This window comes from Macrosteles quadrilineatus, unplaced genomic scaffold (genome assembly GCF_028750875.1).
Source record: "Macrosteles quadrilineatus isolate MER2022 unplaced genomic scaffold, UCM_ALF_1.0 Scaffold_1__1_contigs__length_201487025, whole genome shotgun sequence".
In the NCBI taxonomy this organism is placed as follows: domain Eukaryota; kingdom Metazoa; phylum Arthropoda; class Insecta; order Hemiptera; family Cicadellidae; genus Macrosteles; species Macrosteles quadrilineatus.
This window is the reverse complement of record NW_026542594.1, coordinates 155482779-155504786: the sequence shown is the minus strand read 5'-3', so window position 1 is coordinate 155504786 and position 22008 is coordinate 155482779. Positions and strand designations below refer to the sequence as shown.

At 34.4% G+C, this 22008-nt stretch overlaps 1 protein-coding gene across 3 annotated transcripts in view; it reads right to left on the bottom strand.

The window, feature by feature from the left end:
• Positions 1-2385: 2385 nt before the first annotated feature.
• The window catches only part of LOC128987975 (protein KASH5-like), a 35723-nt gene continuing 16100 nt past the window's right edge, over positions 2386-22008 (bottom strand). For 2 of the 3 annotated variants that reach the window (XM_054409132.1, XM_054409148.1), the window contains 6 exons: positions 20689-20808; positions 19913-19990; positions 16571-16649; positions 15926-15996; positions 3641-3705; positions 2386-2704 (listed from right to left, as the gene is read on the bottom strand). In XM_054409132.1, coding sequence (XP_054265107.1) covers positions 2515-2704; positions 3641-3705; positions 15926-15996; positions 16571-16649; positions 19913-19990; positions 20689-20808 — 603 coding nt within the window. In that variant the 3' untranslated portion in view covers positions 2386-2514. Of the gene's footprint in view, positions 2705-3640; positions 3706-7045; positions 7145-15925; positions 15997-16570; positions 16650-19912; positions 19991-20688; positions 20809-22008 lie in introns of those variants that run through there. The other variant, XM_054409140.1, reaches the window with a different exon arrangement.

Genomic DNA, 22008 nt, shown 5'->3' with positions numbered 1-22008 from the left:
AGTAACAATTGCATGATATTAAAAATCAAAACGTAAACAGACCATATAGAGATATAATTGTAATGTCAAGCTGCTTTTGGAACTTTAGAAAAACAAATTGTTAGTTGAAAATGATAGTTCAAAAAAACCGAGAGTTTTTTCCAGCATTTAATTTGGGCCTTTATTGCTATGACACAAAAAGGTAATTGTAAAATCGTACTTAGTTCATAACTTGTGACATTTTGTTTCTGATTAGTTATGTAAACACAATTTTGAATACATAAGTAAATCCTGGCAATTCTGAATTCATTCAGCAACCCTCACTGTACTATTTACAAATCAAGCAGGGTTAGGGACAAGTACCGAACTATCCGTACTATACTTATCCTACTATGCATAGTATTAATTATAATTTCTTAATTTTTATGTATGTCTTTCAATTTTTTTCAAGCAATAGGACTGATCCAGGATAGAGCGAGATAGGTGAACCCTGTTGAACATAATGTCATGCTGAAGAAGACTTCTACAACTACATCAACTGTTTTTAGAGTTACTACAGAAATAATTATTTTAGAAAAGTAAAAACAATGGATGAAAAACCGCACATTTTTGGTGAGTAAGTTTTTTTTTTTATATTTTAATGTATAGTTTTGTAAAACTAAATTTAATCAAACTATCTTTAACAGTTAATTAAACAAATACTTTTTTATTGTTTTATTTGAAAAGATCAATATGTCAACATAGAATTTAAATCCATGTGTGTAGCCCCTGAGCTGTTGGACATAGGTCTGAAAATGTTTAATAAATATATATAAAAATGTTGTACACTTAAAATATTGATATGAGTTAATTGTCCTAAATTAAGAAGCATACAACTTTATTTAAAATAGTGTGTTGGACAATTAAAAACAATTAATTAATTGGTAGGTAAACTCGGACAATTTCTGATCCTCATAAATTTGTTTTGAAAATTGGAAATATAGTCTAAAGTAGGGACTTTGGCTAGTTCTAGAGAGTACCATTGACTATATAGTATATAAGGGATATATAGTCAATGGTAGTATATATCGAACACTTAATTACTAAAGTAGCAATTTTGGTCAAGGCAGATTTGCATAAACCTCTTCCTCTTAACAATAATAATAAAAACTTACCTCAAATCCCCAACTTTATTTTTTCCCTCACATGACAGAGCTGGGGCTTAGAGGACAACTGATACCTCTTAAAACCCATTTAAGATGTTTTCTAAGAGGCTACACCATGGCTAGTGTGACATTCTTTCAGGACAGACTATATTAATGTACTACTAGTAGTCGCTTTTTGTGTGTGCATCCTAAAATTGGGTCTGACGACACATTCCAACCCAAAAGCGACACCAGCAGCTGACAAAACCCTGAACAACGACGGGGCATGGTAGCGTAAGGAACTTGTAGGAATTTGCAAGATACCAAAAGAATCACCTACTTATCTTTTTAGAGTATTCAATTCACACATTAAGGACGAACGTAACTTTTGGTGTGGATTTTATCAACCTCAAGTGTGTAAGTTACATGATAGAACATGTTAGGAAAATTAATTATTGTATATTTTGCAGTAACTGAATTATCTAATTACCTATTGAAAAAAAAAATACTTTCGAAGTATACATAGCAAATCTCTTAGTTAGGATGAAATCCTTGATTTGAATACGGTCAATAAGTGATAGCAAGCCCTTTAAATTCTAAACATCAGGAATGATTTGAGCAGTATAGGTGGATATGAGCCCTGTTGCCGTGGCCTAGGTCCATCGGTAATTTTTACACATCCGAGTTAGTATTATTTATACAACTAATATTATTAGCGAATTTCCCTATAGGGAAGTAGCTATTTTTATATTGTATCTAACCCTAGAATAAGATAAGATATTTAGTAGCAACATGGTCAACAACTATAAAATGTAATAATATGTAATGTTACAGGGACTGAAGCTTAACAAATTGCAGACTAAGGATGAACAAATGTCATGATAGTTTCGGACTGACACTTCTAGTATTAAAATTCCAGATTCAATTGATTTATAAAAAAAATAAACTTTGAAAGCTTTAAATACTGTGCATTATATTCCATTATGGTTGCATCCACTGTCCTATCAGGCTTCAGCACTGTCAGGTGCGAGAAGAAAGGAAGCTGGAGATTCCAGGTAACTAGTTTCTAGTATTACTAATTAATGTTATCTTATATTCTATGACAATAACTAAAATAAAATATATCTTTACTTAATTGTATTAAAAGATGTAAGTGATATGAGATTAAAGCAATATTATCTAGTATTATTATTTTACTTATCCTACAAATAATCCTATAAAAACCATTTTCATATACATTTACATTAAAAATTAAAATCTCGCATCATTAACATGAGTAATAACTTTTTATTGATAACAAATTAAATAGTACAATACTAGAGACTATACATTATGTAAACATTAACAACTGGAAACTAAAAAGTAATCCACAGTAAACACAACAGTTTGAAAATTTTTATGAGTTATGTGTTTACTGAATAGGATCAAATGTATCTAGTGTCTTTACACTAACACATAACAAATCCAAAATAAAACTCAAATAGTACATCTGTTTATGAGAACGCTTTGTTTTAAGACTAATGAAGATGTTGAAAACGAAAATCAGAAGGAAACATAAAAAACAGAGTATCCCCAAAAGAATTGCCCATTTTCTGACAGATCTGAAAAAAAAACCATTGAGTGTTTAGTTGTTAACAGTTGTATTCAGACAAATATCACCCAAATTTATAACTGAACGATGCCATGGACTTTTTATTTATTTATATTTATTTTTGTTGTTGTAACTATCCAATATGGCATTATCATTAGCAATTGAAATAGGGACGCCACCTAGGTGCGCATTTTAACCCAAATTTGAGTGAAGGATGAGTGTAGAATGGAGTGAGATGTTATGTGTAGCTTTGTTACTGACTAAGATCAGCTGTTTCATCAGTCAGGATAATTTTTTATTCAAAGCCCAATAGTCAAGGATGGTTGGGTCTGTTTTTAGCCATCAAAAAGCTACTGACTTTTTTCAGGATCAATCCAGCGACTTTTTGATTGTAAGGTGAACACTATAACCCAGCCCTGAAGAAGAAATGAGTGTTGAAGAAATGTTTTGAACTGCCTGTGTAGAACACACTTTACACAAATCTAAATAATCACCTGTACAAGAACTCAAAACAACTGCAATTAATTAAACTATTTAATAAATTAGCAAGAATTTTCAATATATTAAGTAATCATTTAATTTTGATCCAAAAGGTAATTTAATAATCAGATCAAGAATACTTTCTGAAATAATAAAACTTTTGAAAATGTGATATAAATGTTTTTGTTCAAAAACAAGATATTGACATTATACATAAGTAAAATATTTCTGCTTTGTCAGTAGAACATGAATACTGTACTTATTAACAGTAACACAGTTTGGGCACTGCAGGAAACAAATTCTTATCTTTGATGCACAATTTATGGAAAATCGTTTTTGTTGGTTGTTACAGTATAAGGAATTTGTTCTACAACTTCTGTTTGAATACAAAGGTAATACACATGAATAGCAATTTAATGTATGTATATAAACTCAATTATTAAATGGAAACTGTTGGTTTGCTTACCTCCTAGCTTTGAAAATATGAAATTTGCTGCTGTTTAGGCTCAGCTTTGGTATTTTGGGACTTTCCTGAAAAAATTTGAAAATTGAAGCGAGGTACTTATACGTACAAATTAATGCCCTGTCATAGAAGCTGGTGTGTTCCTTAATTGTTTAAGTCAATTTAAAATGAGACAGGGGTTTTAAATACAATTAGTAACAATTATTGGAAAGTAGAAACTTCAAATATCACATAAAAAGATGCTATTTGCGACTAAGGACCCTAAACATGAGTAAAACGTGTAGATGAACAGAACCTCCTTAGTTGGAATCCTCAACATTGAACATAAATACTATTGTGGAAAACTATTTGTTGAAAAAAATTATAGTGGTTACAATTGCTATGTAGGCTAAAAACTAATAATTTAAATTGAAATCCTGAAAAATTAGTCCATATCAACTGCAAAGAAATCCAAGCAAAAAAACCGTTTAAGGTTTTTCACTTAATCATGCAAAAAAACTATGCTGTTCCATAACAAGCAGTATAGGTCTTAGCAATCAATAGAAGGGAATGCCTTAACATTTCATAAACATATTAGCAGCTTTATATATGTAAATTTAATGTAAAGATCGACAAGAAAAATTACACAATTAATTATCAATTATTTAAGATGGGGATGCCATTATGTGCGTATTTTAACCCAAATTTAAGTGAAGGATGAGTGTTTCGATCTTGTAGTCTAGTTAGTGACTAAGGCCGACATATTCCTTAGACACAGCTGTAATAGCCCATACACCTAGCTCACAGAAGAACCTCAATAACAACAATCTGAAGGGGGTGTACACAACTCTCTAAACATTTAGTAGGTATTATTGTAATTAATTAAAGGTAATGTTATCAATGAGGTTTTAATAGTAAATAACGCCAAAGGCAGGGAAGTAGGTGTTAACAGTATGAGTATGATAGTTCCAGCAGGAAGCTGACCGAGCACAACATTTCATGCAAGTACTGTTAACACCTTCGCAGGTGAGTCTTGTAAGATACTTTTTGCATACTAACAGAGTGAGTTTAAACACAAGTAGCGAAGTAGCACAACCCATATATCTGCAGTACTATCCTCATAATTAGACCAATTTGTACATACCGAGGTAAAAATGTGGTTCGGATTCCACTATTAACTGTGGGTCCCTTACTTGCCATTAGCTGTATTGTAATTGTTTTTTTCTTTAAAACAGTACCCTTTGTTGTGCAATTCTTTTTTACCCATCAACTTTTAATATGTAAGTTTTTTCAACTAAGTAAAGCGTAACATTTGAAAATTAAATAGTATGTTACATTATTTTTATACATGCCTCATATAATTGTTAGGTGCCAAATTTTAAGGGGGGTTAAAACGTACTACGAATAAATGAACATCAGAACTTACCCGATTTTTAACCACAATAGCCTACTCCGAGGCCTATGTGTTGGCCATAGCTTGGGCTATGGGCCAAAGAACGTAGGCCTATTTTTATTCACAGTGAAGTACACAAACACATCCATAACTACATATTTATTCATAATAGCACTTCGTTTCACATAATAAAGTTAAACCGACCGATTTTACAGATATTTAACGCCGCCGACGACATAACCCCAAACTGGTGTTTATTTGTTGACAGACGACAGACGAAACTAGACCAGCTCAACAAGTGAATTCGATCAGCTGTTATCTAGTAGTACTAAAGTTCGCCGCTTGAGCGCGTAAGCCTCGAGCGGGCAGGAACGAAGGATTTTACTCCAAGACAGGATGATTCGTTCACACGCCGTCTACGAAGTAACATCGTCGTTACAAGACTACGCATTCGCTATTTGACCACCGACTAGCTCACACACGACTTACGAATACGACCCTACGATTAGATTACGAAGGTTAGCTACCACACCAGTTAGGCTCCTTTTTACGTTTTACGTTATTTTTGTTTTATCTTTATTATACGCATACTTGACTTATTTTACTTTTTCGTTTTCTTAAATTACCGATTCGAATTATCTAAATTTAATATCGTAACTTGAGTCTTGACCCGCCAGTTCCTGCCTGCCAGTGACTAGCGGTGGTGATCGTTTATTTTATTTTAATTAATTAGTTTCGAAATTACGATTTCTCCGTTCGCTTAACGAATAATTGTTACTTCTATTATTTTAATCGATTCGACGTTTTAAAACCCCGAGACTTGTCGTCTAAGTTCTAAACCCCGTCTTTGGCGGGTGAAAGAATCAAGTCTTGGGAGCAGGCTGATTTGAACAATCAGCTACGTAAATTAAATATTAAATTTATTTTAAACCACTCACGTTAAATTGCCGTCCAATTATATTCATTAGGCCCCGACGACTCTGTAGGAATTGTTTTACCTTTTTTTCGATATTATATCAATTATCAACATCTTTAACTAATTAGCTGCAGTTTAATACGAGTATTTACATCACATTGGCTAAGACTGAATACTCGTCGGCCCTACAGAGTCATTCCAAAGGTTAGGCAAACTTTAACAAAACACTTTAACGAAGGTAAGGATGATATATAGCTCCAACTGAGCGTCTGCAGGATTTCCTGAACGTTTCCTGAGCTCTGAGCCTTCGATTAAATTTTAAATAAATTGATCAGTCAAAGCCGTGACAACTTCGTATCGACCCCTGGATTTTTCTCGGCTCCTTCTGAGCACTCCGGGGAAGAAATTTGAGTGTGGCCGGTTCTAGGGGTGGCCTGACTTGGTGAATACTAGTTTATTCCCCCCCCTAGAATTTTGCGTCACATAATTTTCACTAAGAAGCCTTTATAAGTTAGCCTAGCTTGAAAGAAAGGTATATTTTTTTTAACTAAGAGGTCCAACAAATTTTTTTCCTGAAATCAAAGGTGGATGTGTATGCTAACTATTTTATACAACAGATTTAAACATCAATATTTTCTCTTCAGAGTCCTCTCCATTGCAAAGGACGGGTACTGCAGCTAGTTAGTCATAAAACATTCCATAGATTTAGCATCAAATTCAGTAGTTAAGCAAATAAAATAATACTGTACCATGCTATTGATTTATAAAAATAAAAATGGTGATAGTTATTAAAGCTAGGGGTGGATTGGAATGTGTCAGTAACAAGAAAACATACATGATGCTATAGAATGGATAATATTGATAATCTCTCAAATCTGATTGATTTCAATTCATGTAACATGTAACACAATAAACATATTATTTCATTTGACATAACCTCAAGAAATGAGCAGAGGATGAAGTCTTGTACAGAAATTTTTTTATTAAATCCCTTTTTATCAACAAAATTATTGTTAACTTAGAATAGACAGGAGTTTAGCTCTCTCAATTATTAACACCAGTAAAAATCATAAAATAAAAAAAAATAAATATCCATTTATTTTTTTAATATTTATAACAATAAAAAGTAAAAACTCCAATAACTAAAATATGATTATTTGTTTCCTTTTCTTTGACAAATTCTAATTTTGGAAATGATTTTCTTCTTCATACTGAGAACCTTCAAACAAATATTAAGATATTGGTATAGGGTTTAAATAATAATTTGTATGGTATTTATTTAGAATTTATCATTTATTTATTTTCTAAATATATAAAAGGCAAAGCCCTCACTGACTGACTCACTCACTCACTCATCACTAATTCTCCCACTTCCCATTTACCTAGGAGGCTGAAATTCGGTACACCGATTCTTTGGGCATTAAATAGGAAAACTAAGTAGTTTTTATTCTGATCGGGCTTTCGGGCTCCGCCCCAGTGGCTCTGGAGTTTCCCATGTTAACCTTATGATTTTTCAAATTTAAAGGAATTTCCACGAAACTTGGTACATACGTGTAGAAATTCATGGAATAGGTTTATACACCATCAATTTCGTGATCCGTCCAATCGGCTCCGCCCCAGTGGCTCTGGAGTTTCCCATGTTAACCTTATGAAAAATGGAATTAATGAATCTTAACAGCTGTTTCAATTAAACAAGTTGGTTCTGTTCTATGATGTTCAATAGCATTAAAGTTACAAGGATTACAAACAGGGTGCAGCACTATTATTTTTTTAAATTTATGACTACAGCCAATTTGCAACCAAAAGGTGAGTGAGCGTAGCGAACGAACTTCAACCTGGAAGCTGTTATATTAATATGTGAAGTTTTAATTAAGCCCCACTTGCTACAATAATAACCATAAGGACACACAACATGGCGCAGTCAAATTTAAAGCAAGTGGGTGAAGATAATGTGAAATTTAAAGTAATAATTCAGTAACTGGATGTGAAAGGTAAGGTAGGCTTGGTGTGCGATTGCAGTAAGGAAAATGGCGATGTCCGGGCTCTTCAAGCCACCAGACTGTTTATTAATTTCAGATAATGTTGCTCAGGACTGGGTTCTATTTAAGGAGCAGTTTAAGCTATTTTTAATAGCCACCGAATCAGACTCTAAATCTGAGGAAGTGAAAATTGCACAATTGCTGAACGTAATTGGAAGAGAAGCCTTAAGCATATATCATACATTTAAGTTGGGTGATTTAAAAAGTTTAAAACTTGAGGATGTGATTAGGGAGTTTGACAAACATTTTTCCCCGACTCGTAATATAACCTATCAAAGATTTCTTTTCTTCAAAAGAGTTCAAAAAGAAGGTGAACCTTTCATTAACTTCTTAACTGATGTGAAAAAACTTGCATCGTATTGTAATTTTGAAGGCCAAGAAGATAGTCTCATTAGAGATAAACTAGTACTATGTATATCAGATGAAGGATTGCAAGAAAGACTTTTGCGGGTCCCTGATCTTAAACTCTCAGATGCTATCAAACATTGCCAGTTGGCCGAGCAAAGTAAAGAACAATTTCAAGTTGTTAGTAAAGATAAAATTAATTCCATGCCGATGTCAAGTGACTTAAATTCCCTCACGCCAGTGGTTAAGAGTGAAGTGAAAGAAGAAATGGTGCATGCTGTTGAACACTATCGAGGTAAACAAGGTAGGCCTAGTAAAAACCCTACTTTCAACCGTACGTATTTGTGCAGGAAGTGTAATACTAATCATGCTAGGGCTGCTTGTCCCGCACACAACAAAAAGTGTTTAAATTGTGGTGAGCTAAATCACTTTGCCGTAGGTTGCCTTAAGCCGAAAAATAAGTTTAACAAACACAACCCTAAGGTTGCAGATAACAGGCCTAATGCCAGATCGCTTGCAGATAATAGGCCTAATGCCAGATCGCAAGAAGAAATTCATGTAGACGAGTTGAGCTCTGGGTTTCGAATTGATGATGTAAATATCAAAAATGTTTGTGAAATTGCAGGTCAAAATTGTTGGTTAGAAACAATTTCCATTAATGGTGTTAATGTGGTGTTTAAGCTTGACACTGGGGCTGAAATTAACTTAATACCCCTTGATATTTTAAACAAGTGTAAACCTAAGCCATTTGTTGATGAAAACTGTAACGTAAAACTTGAATCTTATGGTGGGTTTAGGCTAGATACTGTTGGTAAAGTAACGTTGAAATGTGAATTGAACAAGGTAGGCCTAGTAACTACAGAGGAATTTGTTGTAATAAGTTCGAATGATAAGTGTATACCAATTTTGGGACTTAAAACTTGTGTAAAATTAGGACTAATATCTAGAGTACATAATGTGCAGGTAACCTCTAGGGATGAGTTCATTAGTAAACATAATGATGTGTTTAATGGTATTGGGTGTTTCCCTACAGAGTACAAAATTAAACTTAAAGAAAATGCTAATCCTATTGTAAAACCGCCACGTAGAGTTCCCAATGCAGTCTTGAGTAAACTTAAAGAAACTTTGGATAATCTTGAACAATTAGGAATCATTTGTAAAAATAATAGTCCTAGTAGCTATGTGAGCAATTTGGTAATAGTTGAAAAGCCTGACAAGTCACTTAGGCTTTGCTTAGATCCTCAGGTTCTAAATCAAGATATCAAACCTGAGCCATATTTGATACCTACAATGGATGAAATTAAGACTAACTTAACTGGTAAGACTTGTTTCAGTGTTCTTGATTTAAAAGATGGGTTTTTCCATGTAAGTCTAGACAAAGAGTCAGCGGATATTTGTTCTTTCAGTTCACCGTTTGGGTGTTATTCTTTTACAAGATTGCCATTTGGCTTGTCAGTTGCTCCCCAATTGTTTCATAGACTTAATTCTAGCATTTTTTCCAATATTGAAGGTGTAACAGTATATTTTGATGACATACTAATTGCAGCACCCTCCGAAGAGGCTCATGACATAATAATGGCTAAAGTTTTAGAGAAAGCAAGGTTGAATGGTGTTAAGTTTAACCCCAGAAAGTTGCAGTTTAGATTGAATTCTGTAAAGTTTGTTGGTCATGTGTTTTCAGCTAAAGGTATAGGTGTTGATGAAAGTCACATCGAATCTATAGTTAATCTTTCTACTCCAACTAGTAAGAAAGAACTCCAACGAGTCCTGGGTACGTTTAATTATTTTAGGGATTATATTCCAAATATGTCTAGTCTTATCGGTCCACTTAGAGAGTTGCTAAAGAAAGATGTGCAATGGCAATGGCTGCCAATTCATAATGACTGCATTGAAAAGCTTAAAGTTTCATTAACGTCAGCACCAGTTTTGGCACCTTTTGATTGTAGTAAGCCCATAGAAATTCATGCAGATAGCAGTAAAGATGCGGTTGGTTTCTGTCTGATCCAAGAAGGTAGACCGGTAAGTTTTGGATCACGTAGCCTAACTCAAGTAGAATGTCAGTATGCACAAGTAGAAAAAGAGATGTTGAGCATTGTAGTAGCAGTTAATAAGTATCACAATCTTGTGTATGGTAGGAATATCACTGTTTATAATGATAGCAAGCCGATTGAATCAATTATGCAAAAGCCTATACATAAGATTATGTCAACTAGGCTACAACGTTTTAAGTTAAAACTGTTGAAGTATGATGTAACGATTAAATATAGACCAGGAAATAGTATGGTTGTTGCAGATATGTTGTCCCGAACTAGACAAGTTGCAAATGTAAGTAGGTCTGATAATAGTGTTAAAGAAAACAGTGAATCAGATAGGCCTACTGATAAAGTTGTTCCTAATGAATTAGCAATTTCTGAAGCTAAAAAGTGTGAGTTTAGGGTAGCAACAAAAGATGATCCTGCATTGAACATAATTTGTCAATATTATGCTCAGGGTTGGCCAGATAAGTCAAAAGTTCCAGAACATGTAAAGTTATTTTATAATCAAAGGTGTGACCTGTATGTAAATGATGGTATTGTATTCTTAAATGATAAAATAGTAGTACCTAGTAGCCTAAGAACAAGTATGCTCAAGTTGTTACATCAACATCATTTTGGTATTGAGAAAACTAAGGCCAGGGCTAGAGAGTTGATATATTGGCCAGGTATAACTAGAGATATTGAGAATCTTGTGGTAAATTGCGCTAGTTGTAATAAGTATATGAATGCACAGGCAAAAGAGTCATTAATTTCTCATGAAATACCTGACCTACCATTTAGCAAAGTAGGTGTGGACATAGCTGAAATAGGCCCTAACATCTATTTAGTTGTTGTAGATTATTTGTCGAAATGGGTTGAATGTGTACAAATGTGTAACAAGACTACTTTAGAGGTAGTGAGATGCTTAAAACCGATTTTTGCTTGTCACGGTATACCATTAAAGGTTGTCGGAGACAACAATCCTTTTGGGTCATTTGCATTTAAAGAGTTTGCTAAAGAATGGTGTTTCGAAGTAGTTAATACAAGTCCATTATATCCCAGGTCAAATGGACAAGTTGAGAGAACCATTCAGACAATAAAGAAAATTCTGAAAAAATGTCATGAAGTTAGGTCAGATGTTCAGTTAGCTATTTTAGAATATCGTAATACGCCTGTTGTTAATGGGTTGTCACCGTCTCAAATTCTTATGGGTCGCAGGTTGCGTACTAAAGTGCCTATCACAAAAAGGTTGCTTCAGCCAAGTTTATCTAGTCTTAGTAATGTCAAACAAGCTATCGTAAACAATCAAGCTAAGTCTGCTCAAGTGTATGATCGAACAACTAAGCCTAAAGCTGAGTTTCAGTTAAGGGATCCAGTTTAAGTGTACAATCTTGTTAAAAGAGTATGGGAACCAGGTCAAATTGTAGCTCTAACAGGTAGTCCTAGATCTTATATGGTTAAGATGAGTAATGGACGAGTGCTGAGAAGGAATAGTTTTCATTTAAGGTTGAGGTCTGAAATTGGACGTAATTTAAATAGGCCTATTGATGATCAGAGAAATGAAGTGTATTATGATGTAGAATCAGATCAATCACAAACTCCGGTTACAAATCCTAGTAGGCCTATTACTGTAAATGTATCACCAAGTTCAAATAACTTGACAAATACTCGTATTAGCGAGACTTTAACCCCACAAACTCAAGTTGTGTCTCCATTTTCACAATCTCAATCACTAGATGTAAGTAGTGGTGTCGCTTTAACGCCAATGCATAGTAGTGTAAACCCCAATGCTACGCCTAATGTAAGAAGTGCTTATAAAACTAGGTTTGGTCGTGTAATTAGGCCTCCAAGAAGGCTAGAGGATTATGACACTGATTAACTGTCCTGTATTGTGTTATTTGAGGTGCTTAAGTAAAGAAGTTGTACAAAAAATGGAATTTACATTGTATAGGCCTAACCAAGAAAAGGGTTAGGAAGTCAATTATGTTTAATAGTGTAGCCTAATAGGTTTTTGTTGGGACTGTTTAAGTTTTGAGTAAACCTCAGTTTGAGGTATCTTTAATATGATTGTATTTCTCTATATTGATTGATGTTTTTTATTTTGATATGTTATAGATAATAAAGGGTTTGTTTAGGCACTACTTGGTAATAACGTTTGAAATACTAATAGCCTACAAGTTTTGGTAATTTTTGAAGATGAAAAGTATTATGTTTAGTTTATGGTGGAAATTTTTTATGTTGTTTGATAGGTTAGGAAATGATTGTTTAAAATTTCAGAAGTCTTTGTATGGTAAGACTATAAAAGTGCTAATGCTCATAATTTTGAAACTTTGTTAATTTGTTAGTTAGAGGATAAAAGATTTAAGGGGGAGGTGTTGTGAGTTGTTTTGTTATATATAGTAAAGTTTTGTTAGTTTAGTTTGAAAGTGCTATGTTGGCAGCACTGGTAGCACCAGCTCACTTTGATTAAGAAGGAGACTCGCTCTCTGCAAAATGGACTTAGAACCGAATTGTAAAATCTTTAATAGAGCTCCTAATAAATGTATGTTATATTAATATGTGAAGTTTTAATTAAGCCCCACTTGCTACAATAATAACCATAAGGACACACAACAGAAGCGAGTTAGAGTAGCGAACGAGCTAACCTGAAGGCAAGTGAGCGCAGCGAACGAGCTCCAACCGAAAAGTGAGTGAGCGTAGCGAACGAACTTCAACCAGGACGTGATTGAGCCATGCGAACGAGCTCACTTATAAAGTTAAACGGGGCAAAGCCCGCGGGTACAGCTAGTATCGAATAAAATACTGTAAAATTCAGTCTGCATTAAAATGAAGCAAAAATGAACGTATTGTCAAACTATAATTCTACTAATGTTATGTACATGCTACAAATATTATAGCTTTATGTTTAGGAGTACAATAATTTGCTAATTTGAAAGTGGGTATATGACTAGAGCTGTATGGTAAGGATTATGATATGAGGGTAACTTTTTGGCCCCATATGAGGGATGACTCTAACAGGATGAACTTCAAACAGAAGAGAGGTTTAAGAATGGTGTTGCCATTTCACCACGCTAAACTGGAACAGTGATTCTTGTTTTCTATTGGTGATAAGCCCAGCTGACTTTTGTTTAGGGTTTATTCCAGCATTGGTCCAAGCATTCTGTAATATATTATTTACTAGCTGGCCCGATAGACGTCGTCCTGTCCTAATGTGGTTTTATGTCAAATGCTCGTTCATTTTCAAGATGAGGTCGTTCGCATGGCTCAATCTCGTCCTGGTTGAAGTTCGTTCGCTACGCTCACTAACCTTTAGGTTGCGAATTAGCTGTTGTCATAAATTTAAAAAGAATAATAGTGCTGCACCCTGTTGGTAAACATATTAACTTTTTAATACTATTGAACATCACAGAATCAAATTTTTTAGTTGAACCAGCTGTTAAGATTCTTTAATTCCATTTAAAAATGAGTAGGCCTACTTATAAGGTTAACATGGGAAACTCCAGAGCCACTGGGGCGAAGCCCTTTTGACGGATCTGCACCAAACTTCACACAAACCATCCTTGAATAATGCTTGATAATGCCTGAAAGTTTCATTACAATCTGTCGAGCGGTTTCGGAGTCTATAAAGGACAAACAAACAAACATACATACATTGGATTATATATATATAGATAGTCTTTTCACAAAATTTTGGCGGTTTGTGGGGAAGTTCTCCCACCACCTTTTTTTCATAAAGTATGTTGCTCCTGATTGACGTTTTGGCAAACCTCAGCTGTTGAGATATTGTTTTAAATGTAGGATCAAGTGGAGGGGGATAGATTCCTTCCCCTAAAACAACCTAATTTTTGTGAACGGTGTATAACCATTGATGAACGACTGAATATGGAAATGAACACCATTAAATCATACATATCTGGGCAAAGACTACGTAAAAGGTTATTATAATTATTGCATATAATTAGAATATGTAAATGCTATAACTTAGTGATAGTTGTGTGAAGTATGTAACAAGAAAGCAACTCATTTATTGTCGGGACCACATAAGTTTGCAGTTGAGGGAGGAGAATATTTACCATATGCTTTTCAATGAACCAATGAGAACGGCCTGGTGTTGCCAAATCTAATTATACCAGCTGATTTGAAAATATAGCTTTGTATTTTTAATTAGTGTTGTCAATGGGTGATGTGGCAACGTCGCACTAGCCTCGTCTTGTGATTGGCTACCACTAACTGCAAACTTACATGGTCCCGACTTTAATTTATTTACCATAACAGTGTTCATTCCATAGTAGTCTTGGGGGTCAGGTGTTAGGTGTACAAATAACTAAACATCCTTAGGCCATCATAATAAATATGATAGGGATGGACGGGTCCCGAAATTTCGGGAATTTTTCGGGAAAAAAATATTCCCGATTATCGGGACGGGATTACATTTGACTCGGGAATTTTTCGGGACGGGATTTGGTCCGATCGTCGGCGATTTTTCCGCTTCGCGAGTGCCGATAACGCCGTTATTGCGAGCGATAGGTCCGCGAACGCAGGAGACGAAGTCATTTCGACGATTATGCCGTGACCGCGGAGTCCTACCGACGACCGCGCCGTGACCGCGAGTCATACCGACGATCGCGCCGTGACCGTTGAGTCCTACCGACGATCGCGCCGTGACCGCGGAGTCCTACCGACGATCGCGCCGTGACCGCGAGTCATACCGACGATCGCGTCGTGACCGCGAGTCATACCGACGATAACCCCGTGACCGCGGAGTCATACCGACGATCGCGCCGTGACCGCAAGTCATACCGACGATCGCGCCGTGACCGCGAGTCATACCGACGATCGCGCCGTGACCGTGGAATCATACCGACGATAACCCCGTGACCGCGAGTCATGACGACGATCGCGCCGTGACCGCGAGTCATGACGACGATAGCGCCGTGACCGCGAGTCATGACGACGATCGCGCCGTGACCGCGAGTCATGACGACGATCGCGCCGTGACCGTGAGTCATGACGACGATCGCGCCGTGACCGCGAGTCATGCTGACGATCGCGCCGTGACCGCGAGTCATACCGACGATCGCGCCGTGACCGTGGAGTCATACCGACAATAACCCCGTGACCGTGGAGTCATACCGACGATCGCGCCGTGACCGCGAGTCATACCGACGATCGTGCCGTGACCGCGAGTCATGACGATGATCGCGCCGTGACCGTGGAGTCATACCGACGATAACCCCGTGACCGCGATGTCATACCGACGATCGCGCCGTGACCGCGAGTCATGACTACGATCGCGCCGTGACCGCGAGTCATACAGACGATCACCCCGTGACCCGCGAGTCACAAGTTTCTATAGGTACCTGTAAATTGTTACCCATTTTTTGGTTTTTATAGATCAGTGCCACAAATGGTAAAAATTGATTTCTTATGTCTTTTTTGGTAACTGCAATACAGTACTTTCTTTTTATGCACAGAAAAAAATCCCGTCCCGTCCCGTCCCGAAAATCGGGAAGGAAATAAAAATCCCGTCCCGTCCCGTCCCGAACTAAAAATTCAATCCCGTCCATCCCTAAAATATGAATAAACTAATATTTAACTTACTTGTTGCAAAATTATATTGGTCATTGTAGCCTTCTCTGCAGTTTCGACAGTGGATGTAACGTCTGTGGTATCTGTAAATCATTTACATGAATTATTTAAAAAAGATCAAGTAAAAAGATTTTACATTATCATTACTGCCTTTTAGACAGCAATGCTACTCAAGTATTAACAGATATTTGTGTCTTTGTTGTCTTTTTTTTGTTATTAAATACTCAAGAGACAATTAAGAACTCATAAAACTGCATGCTACTGATTCAAACTGACAAAACTGTATGGTAAAATAAGAAACAATATTTTTAGTGCAGACAAACCATTTGTGGTTTTTGCACTTTTGGGTCCTATGTATTGGCAATTATTGTGTAAATAAATTTCTTGATTGATTGATTGATTGTTTAAGTGCATTTTTAAGCTGATCAAGATCATGCAAGATGAGTATAGAATGAAATTTGTCACCGACTAATGTCAGCTAGTTTGCTGGTTATTTGAGGAGGAACAGGACCATTCGTAAAAACTAAAAAGCACAATGATCTAGGAAAGTTTTACAGAATACTTTTAGAGCAGTAAGCTACGCCAAACTTATTCAATTAAGAATGGTTTAATCAAGGCTTTAACAATATGAATGATATTTATATGATAAATGCTTACTAGAAGTGTCCAAGGGACTGGGATGAAGTTCAATAGTGTGCTTGCAATCACTGCTACACACTTTCTTGGACAACTCCACCTAGAACACGGTTATGAATAACTCTTTATTAATAAGACTTTATTAAAATACTAGCTGTTGTACCCGTGCTTTGCAACGGGAAGAGGACACAAAATAGAAACATTTTAATCATTATCTCTTGCATATAATAGTTACAGATCCGCTAACGCTTTTAGAAACAAAATTCAACTTTTATAGCCTTAATAGAAACGTTTAAGTTAAGACTTTTAAATCTGGTAAGTAGTGGATACCGCCATTTTGGTTTTGATTAATTTTAAATCTTGTGGAGGCTGATATGAGAAAAACTGACCTAATCTTCCAGTAAAACTTGAACATGATTTACCAGATTTACCTTCATCTCCCTTAATTACACATCTTTTAATTTATTATTGACATTTTAAATTTCAATTTTAAAGTTGCAAAAATACTAATTATTAAATTTAAATATCTTTATATTAAACTCTTCTTTATATTAAATCACAAATCCTTTCATCTTCAGTTTTTTCACTCACAATAAATTTAATCATTAGCAAAACTAAGTCAGCTGTTATTAACTTTAGAAATATTGCTGTGCCTTATCAATACAGTATTTTGAAATATTAAAGAAACTATATCCATAGGTACTATAAAAAATGTCAAACAAATAATTTAGCATTAAGGACAGCAGACAAAACTAATATGATTATCAAAGCATAAAGGACTAAAAAATAATAGCAAATACAGAATATGTTTCATTGCATCTCTGATTCTACTATACAAAAATATAAACAAACAACTTAATATACAAACCAGTTCTTTTAATCAGTTTTATCGTCCATTGTCTTTACATTTTCACACTTACCATTAGGAAAACATAGTAACAGATATTTCATTCATTTTAGAAACAAAAGAACACTGTGTACCGTTTAGTTTTATGATATTTTCCTTGGTTTAATTTAATCAGTGGTGTGGCAAAACACAAACAATAAATTTATCAAATAAAGTAAAATTTGAACTGAAAGCTATGTTAAGATAAAATAAGAGTATTTTGTATTACCGCACATATATACAACAGATTTTAGAAAACAAAAATCAAAGCCAATTTAGTTATTGATGGTATTTTTTAGGTTAATTTAAGCATAGGTTTATCAAAACACAATAACTTAATTTACCTAAATATACATATAAAAACAATGTGATGTGCAAATTATGGTTAATCTAACACATGTGAAGCAGTTTTAATTTATTTAAAGTAGCCTCCAAATTCATACAAAACATCTATACATAGTAATTTTCATACTGTTTCCATGAAAACATATCAATAACATTATTTTCACGATTATTAACCTAAGACGCTTTAAAAAATCCAAAGCAGAGCCGGAGTTAATACAGCAACGGCTATAAAATCTTTTTTTTCTATAATCATTGACATAGTTTTAGAATAAATACATTAGAATAAATAATCCATGATAAAATGTTAGGTCAAAATAAACCTACCTCATATTTATGGAAAATGTTATTTCTTTGTATCAGCTGTCTGAAATTGTGAAATATGCAGTTTAGCAGTTCTTCTTGTTTATATTTAAATGTCAAAGCAAATGTAAACAAACATTGTTAGTGTTCTCATCACAGCCATGGAGACCAATCAATATTTACTTTTAAAATGTTCACCTAAGAACTTTTAAAACCAAAGGGGCAAAGCCTACGGTCAGTATCGAAATGTGAATAGTCCTATAATGGTCCTTGGTATGGTAACTATATTTTTGTAAAATTTAAGCCCAGTTAGTTCACTAGTTTTTGCACCTATTAGTAATACACATACAGACAGACACCATTAGATTTTTATATAATAGTATATAGATTTACCAATAGTCTAAACTATCCAACCAAACCAGCTGTGGCATGATCAGATAACTGAGTTCGGGGTTATAAATACACATGGGATTGCTTTAACACAATGAACTCGACCATTTGATTTCTACCATCCGATCAGTGAATAAACCTAGGAAACTAGCAAATGAATAATTTCATTTTATTTTTTGATAATAATGTTAGGGGTCTGTGGGCCAGGCCTTTTTACTTTCAACTAGGAAAGTATTGATTTTTAAAACATTAATTGTAGATTATACTATAACCAGATTAAACGCGGTGAAATCACAAACACTAAACTGAGAATGAACAACATTGTCTTCGGCTATAAGAAAATCAAGAGGATCCCTGGCGGTCACAATGAAATCGTGGACATCTTCTGCAATCGCAAAGGAATCGTGAATGTCTCGAAATAGTTAACATCTTTCGTAATGGCAGATGCATCATCTATGCCTCCTATGGTCACAAATAAATAAAAATAAATTGTAAATGTCTCCTGCATTTACAGGGACGTCATTTTTTCTCCCACAGTCGTGACTAGCTTTAGTGTTTGCTTTGCATCATTTTCGTCTTCCCTAAGTGTGGTAAAATCATGAATGTCTCATGGTCAGAAATAAACCATGAACATCTTTCAAGGTCCTCGAGACATCCACGATTGAGGAAAAATAGTTATTTTTTGATCGTGCAATCTTTGTAGACGCTTTTGCCAATCGGGAAGATATAAAAAGTCTTGAAATTTAAACCCCCTACCAGATTATCTGTGAAAAAATTTTCTTTGAGGCTACAAGTGAGGCTCCCTCCCAGGACCCTGGCAACCACCGGGTCCACCACATCCCTGCGTTATCTATTCACTATTTTACATTTTATTTGAATAGATAAGAGGTTTTTTCAGAAGCATGGTTCAATAAATTAGATTAACTACCAACTACCAAAATTGACTACATAGCTCATAAAACTTTAATATATACAAGTTTTTTTTTTCTGCCCGAGTTTCCATAACTACTAGAGGTTGCCAGTGGCCGAAAGCTCGACCAAAAATATTTAATGTACAAGCTTCTCTATTTTCACCCCACATTGTAAATGAAACATGTGATTGGAATTACTTCCATTTGTTTTGATTTTCTGTTTGTATTTGGTTGTTAAAATCGTCACCATATATTATATTTCGGGCAACCCATAAGACCCATGTAATTTTTTTTAATTTTAAATTCATTTGTTGTGCTTATTTTTGAGCCTATATTAATTTATAAAGGGATTCTGCACATTTACAGAAAAATATTGTAATCCTACTAACAGTATGCCTAGAGTTTCCCTGCGATGCACACGAGCTGAGAAAAATGATTTTAAAGAAACATGCTTGTCTATTAATATATAGATTATATTAGATTATATTAGATTATATAGATTATATAGATAATACATAGATATATAGATACCTCATCTTTTAATTCAGCCAATAGCGAAGCTTTAAACGGAACTGTGTCTCCGAGGAAGAAGTTTTCTCCCATAAAAACCTGAAATTTATAAACATATTAAACAAACTTTATAATTCTACTTCTAAAGTAAAATAGCATAACTATGCATTAAGTGCTAAAGCAGGAAAGAGAACTTTTTGGCCATTACACACATTAAACTGCAATTACATTATATTTGTATGCTTTAATAGCTTGAATTATTAGGATGTAAAACTTAAGTTTCTTTGAAAAATCTGAATTTTTGTCAACAATGTTAACATGTTTTGACATTGTCAGTGGCATTTTTAAAATTATTAGTAAATTTTCAACTTTGTATTAGTAAAGGTAGTTTTATGCTGTTAATTAGTTACAAAAGAGTCTTGATGATACGATATTTTGATAGCTCAAGCACTAATCTAAAGATTCTTAATAAATTCGTAGAAACTACACAATGTTTACTGTGAATAATTGGCAACACAGTTTAGTTACATACAATTGATTATTCTTAACAGTTAGGTGTAATGAATTAATTACAAATTATAAATAAATTTAATACGTTCACTAAATGCTTTGAATGCCAGAAATACATCCATTTTGTAAAAATAAAGATTATGTGATAAAATGAATGAATAATATTTTATCACACCATGTGCGGTGCACACAGCTATACACACATCATACACACTGCCTCAACTAAAAAGTAAGTGATTTAAATAGTAATCCAAAAATACAAATTATTAAAGATGAGTAAAGTGTACCTTTGCATTTTCACCACTGAGAATGCTGCAAGAACTATCAGTCTCCATTATATTTTTTATGTGATGAATTTGCAAATCGGATAACTCTTTCAGTGCAGTTTTTAGTTTGTGTTTCAAATCCTAAAAATGATACAATATTATTACTTGTATAAGGTCTGTACATATAGTTTGTCAGTGTGTGTCAATTGGTATAAATTAATCCAAATCAATTCTTAAGCACTGTAGAGCATATAGTTAACACATACAGGGGTGAAAGGGCTGTAGCTTTTAGACATCTTAATGATGTTTATCACTAACTCTTTATAATCTCCCACTCCTACTTGTTTTTTCTTCTTATTATTACGTACATTTGTAGTAAAGTACTAATAGGCTTGAATTGTTATCATTCAAAACCCAGCTGTGAGGAAAATGTGAGAAAAAAGAATTCCTAGGAAATTAAGCTTGATGGTAAAAAGGGAAGAAACCTAGGGAAAGACTAGAAGAAGGTGATTTTACGAGGAAAAAAAGATATAGTAGATAGTGGTTGATCCTTGCATTAAGTAAGTTGTATGGTCCTTGAGGTCGTAAGATGCACGGGCCAGGTATTAAGTCATCCGATGAGGGTTCCATGGTTCATAAGGGGTTGTGGTCCATAGTGGATGTGAGTACTACCATAGATAAATCATACTCCCTTAGTAGATTTGTCATCCTTATGGAACAGCTGAAGCCAATTTTATTGTTTGTTCTGTACGTTCAACTGTAGAGGTTATGTTTTGTTTACGATTTGTTTCTTGTTATTTCAGTCATTTAAAACATCATTTAGCCAAATAAAACAATTTAATCACAAACAAAAACTGGTCTCCTAGTTATATAACCAAATAAAAAAGTACAAATCATGAAAATAACCCTAAAATAATAGAAAAAAATTTTGTCTACCCCAGCGATCAGTGTGGACGTACATGAACTAGACAGGAAAAACAAGCTTCAAAATTTACAAATTGAATGAGGAGTCTACTTGTGTTGCTTAGTCTATGGTACTACACTGTCTCATCTGGGTTTGAGCATAATGGATTTCCCCTGCGTCAAAAAAGGCTTTGGTCATAGTATGATAAATATTTTTAAAATTTGACTGCCATAAATATAGAAAAAGTTAATCATTGGTAACAACTTAATTATCACGGGATTATTAACTGAAGATATAGGAGTTTTATCAATGAGGAACACTATAACTTTTTTAACATTTCAACAATCTTTATGTTGTTGGGTGTAGTATCAAAATGTTATTTAATCAAACACCTTGCAATTTTTTAATGAATGTGGCATTGAATAGTAGAATATTTA